Raw genomic sequence first — 19,233 nt, 5'->3', positions numbered from 1 at the left:
CAGTATGTATGAAGAACCTTGAGGATAAGTTATTTCATACTAAGACATAAAAAGAAAAGAAAAAAAAACTGATTCAATAAAATTTCATTTATTTATCAATTTCATACAGGTAATGTCAAGCTTCTTCAACTTTTGTTCTGTTTTTTCTTTTTCCAAAATTGCTTTTGTTTTGGCTTGGGGGGTTTGGCTTTGTTACTTCTCAGGATTTTGGTTTGAAAAGCTCTGTCTTTCTTCACACAGGAGATGGCATCTTCTGCAGTATCTAAACAAACAACACTGGACTTAAAATGACAACTCAAGCCCATAATAAACATAATATACAAGCACATGTCTTCACACAGGAGATGGCATCTTCTGCAGTATCTAAACAAACAACACTGGACTTAAAATGACAACTCAAGCCCATAATAAACATAATATACAAACACATGTCTTCACACAGGAGATGGCATCTTCTGCAGTATCTAAACAAACAACACTGGACTTAGAATGACAACTGAATCCCATAATAAATATAATATACTAGCACATATGCACTGGGAGCCTGTCACAAAAGTGCTGTCAAGCTTGATATCATTTATTTGGTTGATGTTTAATGTCATTATCAAGAATTGTTCACGATATGACCATATAAAATTTGCACGATCTGGATTTGAACCTGCAGTGTCTTCAGTCAGAGAAAGACAACACTTAAGCCAAATGAACAAGCTGGGGCCAAGAATTTCACATCAAACAGGCAACAAGTATCTCAACAGTTTCGTCACTGTCAATGTACTAAAAGTCACGCCCAATCAGTGTCCTGAATACTGCTTGGAGGAAAGATAACAGAGCTCCCAGCATCTAAAGCTTTCAAACTTCCCTGCTCAACTTCAATATTCTATTCAGTGATCACTGACAATTTCATGTGAATAGTATGTATCTAACCAGGTCATCACAGAAAATTTAACGAAAATGTCATGTTAAAATTTTTAATCCTGAAATACTTTTTTTTACCTTTACATATACAGCTGTTGACGAATTTTATTTATTAACTTATTTCAACAGTGATTTAAAAGTATTTCTCACTTACCCTAATTCTTCAACCTTTTCAACCACCTCAGTAACCAATGTTTTGAAACGTTCTGAGAGAGCCATGGGGTGTACAGAAATATTAAATCTGCATAGCTTTATAAAGCTTTCATCTTTAGTAACACAAACAAATCATATTTGGTGTTATTTTTATAATAATCGTATGCATAAGTTTCACTGGAAAAAAAAAAAGAGTTTAAGTGGTTGAAATGGTTGAAAATTTACAGTAAACAACGGATTTATAATTGGAAGAAGCCGAAGTGCCTGGAGTAAACCACCAACCTCAACTGTACACAGGTAAGAAAAATAATTACCTGGCCTTTTGGGAAGTTCCAGTTTTCCAGTCCGCGTGGGATATTTGCCAGAGAAGCTGTATGAGGACACAGGCTGCTTCAGTAAATAATTTAGCTCCTCCTTCATCGCTTTGAGCTTCCCTTTCAAAGCCATCTGTTGTTTTTGATCACCAAGGTCGTTCAAACTGGGTCATGGTTAAGATATATAATGTTCATGTTCAGCTTATCACCTTTTTGTCAATTGGCAGATAATTGTCAATAATCTAGATGTTCGATCTTTTATCGTTAAAACAACTTTTCAATCAGTCAGAAGGACTTATAACTGCAAAAACTGCAAGGCTGGATAAGTGCAATAAAGAAGCATTCATTGTTTCATTACCAGGACAATAATTTTATCTCCAATACTATAAAAGAGAGATCGTGGCCTCCATGGCCATGGTGGTTAGCATGCCAGCGTGTCACAATGACCCAGAAGCCTCTCACCGGTCGCAAGTGAATTCAAGTCCAGCTCATGCTGGCTTCTTCTTCGGCCATACGTGGAAAGGTTTGCCAGCAAACTGCGGATAGTGGTGGGTTTGCCCCAGGGGCTGTGTCTTATTTTCTCCCACCATAATGCTGGCCACCGCCGTATACATGTATGTGAAATATTCTCATGTACGGCATTAAACACCAATTAAATTAAAAAATAAATAAACAAATAAATAAAAAAATGAAAGAGTGATTAGTTAGTAGAAAGAACTCCTCCCACTCACTCATAGCGTGAGGATAACACATCAATATTTCCAGTAGCAAAAGCACCAGATTTTCAGATTTCAAAAATAAAATTCTAAAATACAATCCACATCTAATACAGAATAAATGCATGTCTGATAATGTTGGCCGCCGTCGTATAAGTGAAATATTCTTGAGAACGGCGTAAAACACCAATCAAATAAATAAATAAATAAATGCATGTCTGTCCAGGATTCCAAAATCCATGTCAGGCATAATGTTATGTAAAATGGCTTATGGGTCACATGATGTAGTCCATAATTGTGGTTTGTGGTTGTTGTTCGCTTGTATATAGAGAAATTAATCTTTAGGCAATATCAATCTTATTTTAATTTTTAAAGACTTGTCTACTCTCAAAAGAAAATTATAAAAAAAAAGAATGAAAATAAAACTGAACATCCACCTTTTTATTTTTTCCAATGTCTATGTTTATATGATTTTCCTGTTTTTCTACGCTTTCCAATCAAGTAAATGTCTTAAACAGGAAAAACTACCACAATAATCTGCATTTCCCACAAATTAGATGATTTTCAAGTTTTTAGTTTTATTTTTATGCCCTCCTTAATCACCGTAAATAAGGTTTCTGCTACTTGTAAAACAAAAATTAAAACTGGCGTGGCCTTACTTCAACAACCCAACACTACAATGCCAAATAAAGCGCTTTAAAGGATACAGCAACTCTTCATCCAGTTCCACATCCACTTCCTGTGCTGCTTTCTGGAACCAGTTGTTCTGATGTTTTAGCTTAGTAAACCTGAATACCAATAGGAAAGCACATGGTACAGGAACATATCTGTCAACAAAACTCACGAAGCCATTCACTTCTCATTACTTATAGCATCACATATGACTCATCACTACACGTACTAGTTTGATGATTGATTAATTGATTGAATGATGTTTTAATGCTGTGTTCAAGAAGTTTTTGCATGTATAATCTTGCTGAAGCCTATGGCTGGAGAAAACTGGAGTGCCCTGTCTTACAACCGAAGTAGCAAGAGATGAATTAGCATACAAAAGTTCTTTGGTCATTTGAGCCAGAGTGTTAACCAGCTCACGCAGGAAGAGCAGCTTGCATTTTAAACACAAATAAAGCTCATAAAATATTTCTTTTGGTTATCATCCCATCTTCCTCACACCATAAAAACACCGTTTACAATACAAATCTCATAATCAGGAGAAATAAGTTATGAACCAAATTTTGGGTCAAATTAAGCCAAGTTGCAGTAAAGGATACCCTAAACTTTGGCACATACCTGTGTTCCTGAGAGTCAATTTGTCGGGCCAGACTAACCCTGAGGTGTAATTCATTAAAATACTGATATTCCACAGGGAACAGGGGCAAATCTTCATCTGCAGGGAAACAAAGGGAAACAAATGAAAATTTGTGGGTTCCCAAAATCTATTTATTTTAATTTTGTTCAGAGAGTATATGTACAACACTCAAGATTCATTCCTCCATCCTCTTTCATGAAACAATAAGCAAAGTAGGACAAACAAGAACATATACCTTTCTGTAAATAAAAATACTTGGGAAGCAACACAGCTTACAAAATAAAAGCCTTTTTTTTTTAAAATCAAAAAGAGGTAAAAATTTTATGACAAAAGGAAATATCTATATCTGATATAAGGCACAGAAAAGAAAAGTATGGTTTCCTTGGTTGTTTTTGTCTTTTTTATTATTTAAAAAAAAAAAAATTTGATTATGTACATAAAAATACATAATAAATGTGGGAAAAAAAAGTTAAACAAACTTACTTTTGTTGAGAGTGTAAATAATCTTCTTGTAATTTTTCAAGTCTTCTGGTCCCACAAGCATGACACTAAGCCCTTCTTTGTAAGCCCTGGCTGTCCGGCCACTTCTGTGCACATAGTTCTAGGAGACAACAGGCACAGATATCAGTATCTACTACACACCTGATTAACCTAGCCAACAGCCCTTTGTTTATGGTAATCACCCTAAATGACCTAAATTTCGCCCCCAAAAGTGCATTTTTAGAGGCACACAACTGTCACAAAATCTTATTTTTGGTGCTGAAACTAACAAATTTCCAGTAGAATATCACCCCATGTTCCAAACAAACCTCAAAACACCTTTCTAAACTCAACAGAACTCTTAGAATCAGGAAAAATGGATCACATGCTGTACACTGGAGATGTGTGATAACTCAAATCTGTGGTTCTGGGCACCTGGTAATGGATCACATGTTGTACACTGGGAGAAGTGTGATAACTCACCTCTGTAGTTCTGCACACCTGGTAATGGATCACGTTGTACACTGGGAGAAGTGTGATAACTCACCTCTGTGGTTCTGCACACCTGGTAATGGATCACATGTTGTACACTGGGAGATGTGTGATAACTCACCTCTGTGGTCCTGCGCACCTGGTAATGGATCACATGTTGTACACTGGGAGAAGTGTGATAACTCACCTCTGTGGTTCTGGGCGCCTGGTAATGGATCACATGTTGTACACTGGGAGAAGTGTGATAACTCAAATCTGTGGTTCTGGGCACCTGGTAATGGATCACATGTTGTACACTTGGAGAAGTGTGATAACTCACCTCTGTAGTTCTGCACACCTGGTAATGGATCCCGTTGTACACTGGGAGAAGTGTGATAACTCACCTCTGTGGTTCTGGGCGCCTGGTAATGGATCAAATGCTGTACATTGGGAGACGTGTGATAACTCAAATCTGTGGTTCTGGGCACCTGGTAATGGATCACATGTTGTACACTTGGAGAAGTGTGATAACTCACCTCTGTAGTTCTGCACACCTGGTATTGGGTCACGTTGTACACTGGGAGAAGTGTGATAACTCACCTCTGTGGTTCTGGGCACCTGGTAATGGATCACATGCTGTACATTGGGAGACGTGTGATAACTCACCTCTGTGGTTCTGGGCACCTGGTAATGGATCACATGCTGTACATTAGGAATATCCAGGCCTCTAGCAGCAACGTCTGTAGCCAGCAACAGGCCTTTGTCATCACCTTGTGGACAAAAACGAGGAAGAATCACTTTTTAGACTTGAAAGTAGCTCTACTGATAAAGAGGATTTCATTATACAGTAATCTGAAAATCCTCTGAAGGCCACTCGGTAGTGAGGACTAATTCTGACCATGATGTGCCTGTGGTGTATGGATGGTGTGCTGGAAGTGTGTTGACTGTCTGCCTGTTGTTTGTCTATGTGTCTGCACACCCCAAATATGTTTCAGTTTTCTAGTCCTCACGTAACGGCCCCAATTTCTCAGTTGGTAGAGCGTCGGCTTCGGGGGCAGTAGATCCATGGTCAATCCTGGGTTGGATCACACCTAAGATCTTAATGAAAAAACCTCTAAAAATGGAAGTAGGCATCACTAAATAGACCACTTAAAGCTATGCACAAACACATTTTTGCTTATTTTTTTTAGCTTTTTTGTGAAAAGAGTTAAGGGCGTTCAAACATTTGAATTCTAAGGTGAGCTTTACGGCCCATACAATCAGAGTTTAGGAGTTCTGACGTCACAGGAAGATTTTCGAACTCTAATCACGACATTGAATGTTGGAATAACTCTTTTTACCAAAGAATAAAACATTGATGAAATAATGTTCTCAAAAATTCCTTTCTTCTGATTAAAATTAGGAAAAAAGGGTGATGTGACATCAGAGTTCCTAGATACCATCAGTATGGCTCATAAAGCCCTTATGAGCCATACTGATGGTATATTTGAATGCTTGTCATCACTGTTAAAATAAATCAGGAAAAATAAATGAAAGTATTTTTACACATAGTTTTCAGTTGTCCGTATGATGAACCTTGCTTCATATTTTAGCTTTCTTTACTTTAAAAGAGAAAGTTGTAGCTTCCCTGCTTTGCACTCAGCATTAAGGGGATAGTGCAATGACTGGTTGACCCATATCAGTATAATCGCTCAGGTGGGGCAACTTCCTTGCCATAAGTAAGTTGTCTCAGTGAAGCAGCACCAGACAAAAGAGTGGTGGAAATCTGTCTTGTGTTACTGAGGCACTCTATATGCACTCCTTCATCGCCATCTGAATTGAAAATTGTTAAGTGCGACGTCAAACCCTAAGCACTCATCCACTCAATCTAGACTTTACAAAACAAGTGTTTGTGCTTAGCTGGGATTTTTTGCCATATTTCAGCCACTTCTGTGCTACTTATTTATTTACTTGATTGTGTCTTATGCCTACTCAAGAATATTTCACTTATATGATGGCGGCTAGCATTATGGTGGGAGGAAAGCGAGCAGAGCACATGGGAAACCCCTGAGCATCTGCAGGTTGCTGGCAGACATTCCCAAATACGGCCAGATGGGAAGCCAGCAAGAGCTGGATTTGACCTCACAACGACTGCACTGATGGGAGGCACCTGGGTCCTTGCTGTTTTACAATATCTGTAAATAGCATGTAATATATTTCATGTGTCAATTGTTTTGGACGTCCTCAATTTATATCAAGGTCATGACTCTAAATACATGTAGCTCAAAATATCAAAGATTTTGAGCCCCGTAATGACAGCCATTAAGACTCGCTAGTATTGTAAGTTCACACCAAATTGCTTGGAATATGGTGTACCTCATTAATTAGTTTTTAATTCTTAAACCTCTTTTAATTCTATCACAGAATACCTTCCCTTTTCAATAAATTGATAATCTAATAATGAATATATTACCTCAAGACAACAAAAGTGAAGAAAATAGTTTTGCACAAATCTGGCCATTTTACCTGTAAACCTCTCCAGATTCTTCAGCCTCTGTTTTTGATGCATGTCAGCATGGAGAGTTAGAGGATTTCTCTTCAGTAAACTGAATACTGAAGACAATCTTCGGATGCAGTCCTTACTATTAGCGAACACCAGGGTCCTACCTGGATACTGTCTCGTTAAGTAATACAGGTAACTGTCCTAAAATTTAAAACAAAAACACACAAGCATATTAGTAAAAATGTTACTATCATCAAGTGATATTATGAAATATTTGAAACTGCAAAATCAGGGCCAGCAGATAATCATACAGAGCTGAAATAAAAGGCATTAAAACGCTGCGAGTGAAAGCCTTTGTATTTACTTTGTCAATGAACAGTGTAGCAAACTCCAGCCACTGAACCTAAAACACTTAAACACATACAACAGTGTATCTACTGAAGTATCCCAGTATCCCAGCAACAGGCACTGGCTCATATAGCATGTCACACACCAAGTCCTGCTCGAGCTACTTAACCGCACTGCATACATGCATCTCAGCCGATGTGATATTAAATTCCTTCAAACAGCACAGTGTACCTCCGCTGAAGTCATGATCTTTCCTTTTACACAGCGCACTGTCTCTCAGCCAAGCTACTAACCTTTCCTCACTTTACAACTATGTATCATTGCAGATCTACTGACTCTTTTTTCGCGTAGCACAGTGCTTCTTTGTACAGTTACTGACATTTTCCCCTGTAGCATAGTGTATCTTTGTACGGTTACTGACATTTTCCCCTGTAGCATAGTGTATCTTTGTACGGTTACTGACATTTTCCCCTGTAGCATAGTGTATCTTTGTACAGTTACTGACATTTTCCCCTGTAGTACAGTGTATCTTTGTACAGTTACTGACATTTTCCCCTGTAGCATAGTGTAATCTTTGTATGGTTTACTAACATTTTCCCCTGTAGCATAGTGTATCTTTGTACAGTTACTGACATTTTCCCCTGTAGTACAGTGTATCTTTGTACAGTTACTGACATTTTCCCCTGTAGCACAGTGTATCTTTGTGCAGTTACTGACATTTTCCCCTGTTTTACAGTGTATCTCTGTACATTTACTGACCTTTTCGCCTGTAGCACAGTGTATTTTGGCCTCTGTCAGGGTGTCAGCCGTCCCTACCCTCCCAGTAAGATCTATCACCTTTGGCCGATCCTTCATACCAACCTTTGCCATCAGCTTCTCTGTCAACAAAGACAAATACTTAAATTTTGTACAATAACATATCCAAAGCTTGTTTATCCAATTTCTTGCATATCCATCAAACACTGTTTATGAAAGTGAACAGTATAACCAGTTAGTTCCCTAAATACACCTTCTTTTAGCCTGTGCAAAACAAACCCTTTTATTCTGTCAGATATAAAAGATGATTTTTATGATTTTCCTGTTTTTTACAGGTTTTCCAATCACATAAATACGTCTACGGCAGGAAAAATTACTGAGGCAGTCCATGTATAACACAAATTAGGTGGGGTTTTTTTTTTGGGGGGGGGGGGTAGTTTTATTTTTATTTTATACCCTGCTCCGACAATGAAAACAAATTCATTCTGTTTGTGACACAAGAATTTAAAACCCTCCTCCGACAATGAAAACAAATTCACTCCGCCCATAATACAAGAATTTATAACTGATGTGGCCACAGTCTTTTTTCCTGTATGCTATAAAGTATCACATAAATAACCATATACCCTAAATGACCTGTACCCTAAAATTTTGCCTGCAAAAGTGCATTTTTAGAGGCAAATGAATGTCACAAAATGTATATTTTTTTTAGTGCTGGAACTTACACCTTTCCAGTAGAATATCATCCCATGTTCCAAGCAAACCTCAAAACACCTTTTTAAAATCAATAGAGCTCAGAATCAGGAAAAATAGGCAAGTTAGTCATGGACGAAATTTATGGTCATTTAGGGCAGGGCAGTTACAAGACTTCCATTCCAAGCTGATGCAGTTTAACTTACCCAGCTTCAAATCAGTGGTTAGGGGCATCTTTTTCTGTTTAGTAAAACGCTGTGGACCTGAATGTACTACAGTTAATGTTGCAGAAAATACAAACGTCTGTCTATGTTTCTTGTTTTCTTCATTCCTATGTAAAAAAAAAAAAATAATAATAAAACACCAAAAGTCAAATTTTGCATAAAAATAATTATACGTGTATTTCAACCATGTTGCCTAGAAAGTGTCCTTTCACTGTTATATTACCAGCTACTGTACTCACCTAGTTCAGCATTTTTTGACTGACACAGTTTCCTTGATTTTGATTGATCCATCAACCTTGTCGGGCAACTTTAGTAGTTTTCTTTTGTCAAGTTTCATAAACACCTTTCAGAAAAACTTAAGTCTTAGCATCAAAAGTGTCACTTTAATGCCTTTACATGTTTGTGAATGTGCATTACACACCAAACATTAAGTGACATACAGTGTACATCTTCCCACTTGCAATATTCACAAGCCAGGTAAACACAACGTGCTCTCAGGTAAACACGTGCTCCCAGGTAAACATGTGCTCCCAGGTAAACACAATGTGCTCCCAGGTAAACACAACATGCTCTCGGGTAAACACATGCTCCCAGGTAAACACAACGTGTTCCCAAGTAAACACAACGTGTTCCCAAGTAAACACAACATGCTCTCTGGTAAACACAAAGTGCTGTCAGATAAACACTTAACACGTGTAAAAAAATACCAGCAGCACAAAAATCAGTAACCCCCCCCCCCCCCCCCAAAAAAAATACTTCATGGTCTTGGTTGGACACATTCATGTACTACTAAAAATGCATTGTATTTAAAGCTGTATTCATGTTGTTAGTTCGGAAAGATAATACAGAAACAAAAGCTTTCCATCATTTCCAAATTTGCCTGGTGTGATGTCATGCAAGAACACTTGACATCACCCATCACTGACTTAGGGCAACAAATGAAGTCATAGTCTGAAACGCGCATGACGTCAATCCAGCATAACTGCTGCTACTCAAAGTCATATCAACCCTCTGCATTGTCACATAAGGAATATTATCACGTCACATCAGGAATATTTCACGGACACTGCGGAAGATTTTGTTTTTGCGGACTGTTCATTTGTGGGGGGTTCCAGTAATATTATTTGTTGTCTTTTCTTTTAAAACCTCATCAAGCTACAGAGCTACACATCACACCTAAAACTTAAAACTTAGGAATTATGCCACATGTAAGAAGCGCTTACGCATTGATTCTCTCCAGCAATGTGGACAACTCCTCAAAATGTCCCTTCTCCACCATTCTGTCAGCTTCATCTATCACCAGGAACTTAATATCTTCTACATCCGTCAGGTAGGAATCCCCCTGTAACAGAAAACAACAGATTTTTGTCCACTATGTAGAATTCTCTATTTATTTTACATCTGATTTTTTCTTAACACGATACTCAAGAATTTTCAACGGCTGTAAGTTTCAAGGACGGAGGAAACTACATGGCCATATCTGATTTATTTATTTGATTGGTGTTTCATGCTGTATTTAAGAATATTTCAAATATACAATGGTGGCGAGCATTATGGTGGGAGGAAACAGGGCTCTGGAAACCCACAACCATCCGCCCATGTAAGGTTGAAGAGGAAGCCGACATGAGCTGGATTTGAACTCACAATGATCGCACTGGTAACTGTCAATATTCTGTACTGGCATGCTAACCAGTAGGCCATGGAGGCCCCTTTCAAACGTGACGTACAAATGTAAATATGATATTGGTAGCAGACTACTGGACTTCTCAGCGGAAGATTATTGTAACCAAGGCCCCAAAAAATGATATCCTATCCAAGGCCAGATTTGAACCCACACCTCATGTGACCTTGTGATTGAAAGGCAAGCAGATTAACCACTATTTCTGTCCCTTTTGTAATCCTAAGCATAGGCCTCTTGCTTTCATTTTTTTTTGGTTTTTTAACATAAACACATGTATATTTCTTTCTTTTGAGGTTTTAAGACACATTTCAGAAGACAGTGCTACATATAATTTCTTTTCAGATGGAGTACGGTACTCCAGACTTTCTAATTTTTGAAGCACATGTATACATAGGCCTACATGTATACATGTTCTTTCCTTCGTAGATGTACACGTAAATTGTCCAGAATTTACGACTTGTCGTAACATTCTAGAATTAAGTGATTATTTCAGCTCTCCCTCAAGAGGAATGAATACTGAATGACGTTATTACATTTATTTAGTTATTTTGTATGAACCAGTGTGTGGTTTATTTCAATAGCTCGCTCACTGATAACGTTATGGTTTTGTTATGCTTTGACAGAAGAATAGGTTGCAGTATTATTTTTTCTATGGTAACCTGCTTAACGAGACACATAACAATTTTTTTACCTGTCTCAGGACTTTCGGCTTTAAATCCCGCATGTACACTTTCACGAACTCAAGCGTGCACACAATATCTTCAGACGTATACAGTATGCTATTTTTTCATTTTAGATGCATATCTAATTTTTTAAGCCTATTTACACCATGCAGGCTGAACCCAATTTTCCTGCATATAAAGAGTATGATCTTAACCATTATGGTGCTGCACTCTGCTCTTAATTAAGATATCAGAGGAAAGCTGAGTGAACATGTCCTACCTCTTCGATTAGCTCCCAGAGTCGTCCCGGTGTGGCCACCACAATCTCCGGACATCTTTTTAACAGTCGCTTCTGCTTCTGGGGAGCCATTCCTCCACAACCAAACCAACCTGAAGGTCAGGTATCAGACATGAGCTATGCACACTAAATTCAACAGTTTGTACTACAGAATAAATAAGTTCAAAACTCCATAAAGAGACAAAGCATAATGTATAATGTTTCCTAAATATGTAATGTTTCCTACATGTTAAGCTTCCCAGATGCAAAGTTTCATATATATGTGATGATTTTTACACATACGACATTTCATACAATTGCAAGGTTTCCTTGTGAGTTTTCATGCATATGTTTCATCACATGAAACTAACCAAAATTTTGGTACAAACACAACAAATTCTTTTCTTTCACAAACATTTTAAAAATAATGACAATTCTGATTTAAATTTCTTTTAGCTTTGAAAAAAAAAAGGGGGGGGGGGGTGGCAACAGAAATGTTTGGGAAATTGTATGCATATTATCTGAACTTTAATGAAACACATCATCCTGGAATAAAGTCGAAGCAAAAGCTTAAATCAATGCAAAAAAAAAACTCAACTTTAAGTGAAATAAAGACAGCTGAAAGATAAGCACCCAGTAACTGAGGAATCTCTCGTAGATTAAAATAATATTAATTTATTAAAATCAATCATTACCTTGATATCTGTGTATATGGCCACAGCTTCTATGTGGTTCTTCACTTGAACTGCCAGCTCTCTTGTTGGAGTAAGCACTAAACATAATAGTTCACCTGTCATACGCTTTTTCTCACTGGTCACTTCTGGCCAATCAAATTCAACGTCATTTAACACCTTGACCAACCCAGTGCCATTCTCCTGATGCAAATATGAAACAGAAAATCATGATCAACCATCATTAATTTTCAGGCTTGCTGTTCTTACTTTTGTTCCCAGAAAAGCCATTAACATCCAGAAATAGATTTACAAATTGCACTGAGAAGCAGCTTACTACTTTTCTTTCAAAGACGTGATCCTTTGAGAAGGGCAAAAAAGTGATTTGTTATCCAAAAAGTTTAAGAACATTACATTTACATAAATTTAAATTGATTTTCACCTTTATGTTTAGAAATGCTTATGGAAAAGAGGTAATCCTGAATAAGCAGTATAGCAAAAATGAAGCACTATAGCAAAGTTAAACAAATCATATCATCATAGAGTTTAAAAATGTGCAAACCTAGTCAAAGACACCAGTCTTTGACATGAACCATAGATATACCTGATTCCTTGTTTTCCATTATCTGTCTAAATATCCTTTTACCCCCCGTGTCAGAACTCATTACTTCTTCTGTCAGAAATTATCACAGAAGGTGATACTATCATAAAATAATAATTAAAAATGCTAACTATTCCACTGCCCTCACCTTACTTTCCAAAACATTCCAGAGAACCAGAAACATGCGTCACTGGCCTAAAAAGGTTTACCTCAAAGTCTCCAATATCTTCTTCATTAGGAGGATTGTCAAAGTCTCCTTCTTCATCATCCTCCTCCTCACCTGGGAAGGGAGGCACTTCATCTTCATCATCATCACTGTTCTCCTCATCCACTTCATTACCACTGTTATCACTGTCTTCATCCTCTGACATCATCTCACTGGTATCATCCATCTCCTCACTGCGCCACGCCTCCTCCCCTTCCTCTTCACTTAACTCTGATGGAGTTAACTCCCTTGCTGCCTTCTGTGCCTTCCTCTCCTTGTATTCAAGAATATGATGTATTACTGGGATGGCAAATGCTAACGTCTTGCCACTGCCCTGAAAAAGATAATAAAACTTAAACAATGACCTTATGACATAAATGAACCATGAATTTAAGTTATGTCTGAAAAACAATTGCCTGTCCTAGTTCACAGGTAGCGTTTCTTGATTGTTGGTCCAACATGTACAATAACAACTTTCACATAAGTTTGTGGAAATAGTCTTTAATACTCATATTCACTTCCTCAATAATAAAATCAAAACCTGACGAGTAATATTTCAATTTGAATCTATCTACTTATATTTTTCATTTTTGCAGATTAAGCTTGAAAACGTTACTCATACAATGTCAATAAGAAAATACTAATTATTATAAACCGCTCAAATTACTCCCAAAAATTATTTGAAAAATAAATCTTTAATGACACACAAAAGGAAGTACAAACCAGGGTCATATCTAGAAAACATTTAAGGTTCTGAGCCCAAACTTTAATGGTGACACTGTCAATGTGCATAAAGAAACTTTAAAAATGCAACTCAAAATGTTGCTTTCTAAGAGCTTTAAAGAAAGAAATTTACATGAAAACTTAACTTTTTATTGGTAAACTATCATGTTTTTGTTTAATTAACTTGTTAGTTTTAATACAGCTTTTTTTAGTTTGGGTGGCCAACAGTTTGGGAGCCCAAACGTTTTCCAGAACAAAAGTGACTCTAGTTACGGCCCGGAAAATGGTTATCTATGAAGCTCAACCTTTTCTTGTCCATCTCTTCTCAATTATAGACTATACTGCAATTATATATCAGTTAACTACTCTGAAATGTAGAATGTTTATTGCTAGTAAACAAACAAATAGTTTTACACTGTACCGTCTGTGCTGCCCCCATGATGTCCATCCTATCCCTGATGGCTGATGGTAAAGATAAGCTCTGGATAGGCATGGGACAGGTGAAGCCTTGGTCTGTCAAAGCTCTGAGTACTGGGGGAGGGACATACAGATCTGACCAGGCTGACATGTCTACAAAATAGATGCTTGATGATAATGACATCAGGGGAGATCACTATGATTGACAAAACAGAAAGCGAACGGAGATGCAAAGATCAGACCAGGCTGACATCATACTCCTCACAACGCATGCGTCGCTCTCTACCTTTCACTTTACATCACTGCCACTAGAAGACAAGCTTGACCTTTGGAGCCCCTGAGATGCATGTAGGTTTGTTTAGGCTTAGCCTAATCACATGTGTCCCCTCCGCAGAACTATTTAATCAGCATTCAACAATAAAATTTGTTTAAGCTTTGGTTAGAGTCATGTTGTATATAAGCTATATAAAGAGAATGCATGTGCATAAAAGTATTGTTAGAGACCAAGGTTGAGACAGATTGCTTGTGTTTTCTGACACCAATTTCTGCTTTATCACTGAGACCCCAGTGACCTTGGCCTTGTTCAAGATTTCTGTACAAAAATCTACAAGTGGTGGCAGTGATGTAAAGCAACGAGCTAGAGCCCTGTAAGGAGTATGCGCAGACATGTCTACAAAATAGGTTTGTGATAATACTGATATCAGAGAAGATCACTCTGACAGACAAAACAAGATGGAGAGGGACGCAAAGATCTGATAACTCACATGTGCGGACATACTGACACCAGGGGAGATTACTCTAACTAACAAAACAAGGTGGAAGAGAGATGTGTAGATCTTGACATTTGCACAACATGCACAAAAAACACAATCCATATTTTATCATTTTGGAAGGCACCAATGTCTTGAATATATGACAAATGGCAAATAAACTTTCTGAGCTTATGGTTAAAACCTAAGCTTGGAAAAATTCAAATGTTTAATTCTAGTATTTAAAAAAAGGAGACGGCTCTTGAACTTCATTTCAACGCTAGACAGTCTCTTAGCATAATACAATTTCATTAATATTACATCACCATTCAAAACATCTTTCTAACTTTGACTACCTGTAACTTGACACACATTATTACATCACCATTCAAAACAACTTTCTCACTTTGACTACCTGTAACTTGACACACATTATTACATCACCATTCAAAACAACTTTCTCACTTTGACTACCTGTAACTTGATACACATTATTACATCACCATTCAAAACAACTTTCTAACTTTGACTACCTGTAACTTGACACACACCTGAACAACACGTTACACAGCAACCCTATATACTGTATTTCACCTAAAGTTCAGCCTTTTCAAGTGACAGATTTTACTTGATTTGGATTGACTCATTCAGTTTAAAAAATCAAATAATATTTTTTCTGAAGTATGATTAATTTCTTAGCCAAAAAAACTTAAGTGTTGGCATTGGAAGTATCATTTTAAAACCTTTACGTTCTTCTGAAAGTGCATTTTTGCATACCAACTTTAGATAAAATACACCAATTCAGACACTCACCTGTTTGCTTCCCATGATTTGATTTTGTCATTATATTCTCAGAGGTAACATTTCCAGATTTGTCAGCGTTTTCTACTTTTTTCCACGCCTTTTTCTGCTTGCCTGGATCAACATAAGAATTGGACATGTTAATGATCCAGAACATTTGCTTTTATCTGATACTCTTCACCTCAGATAATGTTGACTGAACTGTTGCGATTTTTCCTATAATTTCCCCCCAAAAACTGGAGCTGAGAGTGGTAATATACTCATGATACATGTTTACCAAGTTTACCACTACGTTTCACAGAATTCAATCTCGTACATACACGCTTTCATTCACAGTGACAGAGTAATGGATGATTGATTTATCACCTGTTACCTTTAGCAACAAAAGCAAATTAACATTGCCCTATTTTACACTTGAGACATTTTTCCATTCAATTGTTACATATGTGATCTCAGCTATAAGCTTTGAGTGAGTGCTTGGGGTTTAACGTCATACTTTTTAATTTTTTAGTCATATGATGACGATGGAGTTATTAGAGTATATATATGTGTAATGTGCCTCCTTGTTGCAGGATGGATTTCCACCCCTATTTTATCTAGTGCTGCTTCACTGAGATGACTTTCCGAAGGCAAGTAAGCCACCCCGCCCAAGCCATTATGTTGCACTATCCACTTAATGCGGAGTGCCAAGCGAGGAAGTTACAACTTCCTCTTTCAAAGTCTTAGGTGTTACCCGACCCAGGATTGACCCTGGATCTACCGCCTCCCAAAGCATATAAGCTTTGAAGACATATGATACACAAAGGAAATCAAAATATACAGACCTGTTTTTAATTTAGAGATAGGAGCATTTCTTTGTTTACTTCTGCCATTATTCTTGCTCTTGTCACTGACAGTGGATATATCCATTTCTTTTTCTTCATCTTCATCTAATGGCATGGGCAAAACTTGTCCCTCTACTATATGGGCATTTTTCGCCTCTTTCCGTAAGCGGGCTTTTTCTTTCCATTTTAACAACTTTTTCTTCTTTCTTGACACCTTGTGGTCTTTTTTCTGACTTTCATCACATTGTTCTGTTTCACTGATTTGGGGTTTGACTACTTTCTCATCTCTTTTCACCTTTTTATCACATTTGCTGGGGACACTAGATGCTTTTCGTTTCCGCTTAGATTTGTCTGTTAAAGCTGCTTTACTTTTACCATCAGACAACTGAAAAGAAAAAAAAGATCAATAAAAACTTCAATGCAGTCTTTTAATTGATATGTTTCATTTCATATGTTATGAAGTTGATTTGACAAGCTATGTATCCAGATAATGTATTGGTCAACAGCCTTTTAAGGCTCGGTCTATAGTTAGAATGAGCCCATCTCTGTGAATAACAGAGGGAGGTAAATACCATTAAAAGAAACAACAATTGCAGAAAAACCGACTGCTTGCAGACAGGCATATAAATGAGCATAAACATGGTCCTGTCATGATACTAAAAAGATGAAATCCCCTTCCCAGGTCGCGTACACGCATAGATCTAGCCCAAACCTACCGCAACGCCCAGCTTCGGTCATATTGACTTCCACTCGGACAATTTCACTAAAAAAAATCTGTTCGGACCCCACTTTATTTTTGCTCTCCACCAATTCCCTAAAACGCCCAAAATGTAATATGTCAAAGCTAGCATTGGTAAACCATCTTTCAACAGTAATTCAGCTGTTTAAACTTTCAAATTTGACAACTCAAATCAACATCTGCTATGTTTGGAATTTTTTTCTTTCATCTTTGGGGAGGGTGACGGCTTGCAAGAATTTTATTTCACCCAACATTCTGTTTTAAGGGCATGCCTGCCTTAAAGAGAATGTTGTGTAGGACAAAATTTTTGTGACCGTTTTTTTAGTGAAATTGTACGAGTGGAAGTCTCTATGACCATGAAGGTATATATGGAAAGAGGAACAACTCGCCCAGTCAGCCCAATGGCCGACCAGACCTGCCCACTGTGCCTTTCTACTCTAAATGAGCCCTCCCACGGCCAGGGAGCCTTTGATGTCCATTGTATGATACCCCGCCTCACAGGACATCCGAAGGCGGGGCTTAGGGTGAACTGCCTCAAAATGCACACCTACTTTAAGTTAAATACATCAACTCCAAATTCTGCACACAACAACGACGTAGTAAGGTTATATTTGTGCATGTAAGTGGGCATTTTAATCACATCTGTAGGATTATTGTATCGGACTATATAGTATGTAAAGGACAGTGATATTTACTGAAGTATCAGGAACTTTTTTGTTTCACTATTTGCTAGTGTACATAGTGCGATAAAATTATGTTTTACAGGTAGAATTAGTTTGTGCCATTTACCTGGTGACGCACTGTGTGCCCCACAGCTCAATTTTCTTTTAAATGATGATTGAAAATTGAAAAACTTGCCCATTTGAAACGCATAGGCCTTTTTCGAAAATATCCAAAATTGGTCATGTTTGAATTCCATAAACTCACATTTCTGCACAAGTAACAATCTATAGTTTAGAAAAATAAGATCAGGGAAATACTTAACTGAATGTGCAAATTTGGCAATTTAAGGCCCCATAAGCCCTACGCTTGGCAAGTTTGATATTTTAAACACTACATTCCAATATTTCTCGAAAAGCACTGCTGGTCGACGTAGGTGAGCATGCAGTCCCCACTGATTTTAAAAATATAACGCACTGAAGAGGATCACATGCTGTGATTACACGCCTCTGCTGAACGTTTATTAGCGTCCTGCTAATGTATGTAATCCATATAACCCGTGAACCACTGCTTATGGAGATGAAGATGAAAGAGACAAAAATTTGAACGTGATTTTCATGTTATGGTAAAAAATGCATCACATTTCAATTCACTGCCTGAACAAGGGGCTCTGTTGTCAGCAAACAACATACGACTGGTTGCATTCTGAGTATCTTTTACCCCAGGTGTCAAAAGCTGCTATAATCTTGAGAACGCATGTGCAAAGACCTGGCAGACAGGCAAATCCTCTGCTAAGACAAAACCTGAGATCTGCTGTGTCGGTATTTGGCAGTTTTAAAGATTACATGTAGGGTGACCCTATTGTTAGTCAATGAGCTCCTCGTATGTTCATTGTGAAAAACTGCTTCTTCAATGAATTGAAGAGCCTGAGTTGTCGTACTGTATATACCTCCATCATATGACCGCAGCTGGGCGTTACAGTAGGAACGTCCAGCTTAGCTTTAGGCTAGCATTGGGCAACAACAACAACAGCGCGTCAACCGCAAGCGCATTTGATTTGCTGTACCTTTTCAATTTCCTGCGGATTCGAATATTTTTTTACAATTTCGTAGTCTTTCAGTTCTTCTACACAAATAAGCCCACCAAAATGCTTGTCAGTGAACAGTTTCGGGTCAAGTTTAACGGGATTCCACTTTCCTTTCGACTTCACGTGTATGGAAGCTGCCATTTTAAATAGCCTTTAGACAAATCATTCTAATTTGTTCTATCGCCGCAAACTATGCAAGTACATTTTCCATTCAATTAAAGTCCACTAATTTTTACAAAAAGAAATACGAAGTTATCATTTGTAATTTGTGGTAA

At 37.6% G+C, this 19,233-nt stretch overlaps 1 protein-coding gene across 1 annotated transcript; it reads right to left on the bottom strand.

Moving 5' to 3' along the window:
• Positions 1-114: 114 nt before the first annotated feature.
• On the bottom strand, positions 115-19,099 carry LOC135470220 (ATP-dependent RNA helicase DDX24-like). The gene is given in 17 exon segments (XM_064749036.1): positions 115-262; positions 1,383-1,546; positions 2,806-2,886; positions 3,389-3,485; positions 3,891-4,008; positions 5,025-5,128; positions 6,864-7,041; positions 7,948-8,066; positions 8,844-8,968; positions 10,085-10,203; positions 11,485-11,619; positions 12,177-12,356; positions 12,963-13,292; positions 14,103-14,251; positions 15,661-15,762; positions 16,473-16,857; positions 18,938-19,099. Coding segments are annotated over 17 exon segments (2,685 nt in total). The 3' UTR covers positions 115-125.
• Positions 19,100-19,233: the final 134 nt, after the last annotated feature.

This window comes from Liolophura sinensis, chromosome 7 (assembly GCF_032854445.1).
Source record: "Liolophura sinensis isolate JHLJ2023 chromosome 7, CUHK_Ljap_v2, whole genome shotgun sequence".
In the NCBI taxonomy this organism is placed as follows: Eukaryota; Metazoa; Mollusca; class Polyplacophora; order Chitonida; family Chitonidae; genus Liolophura; species Liolophura sinensis.
This window is presented reverse-complemented; position numbering and strand designations above follow the sequence as displayed.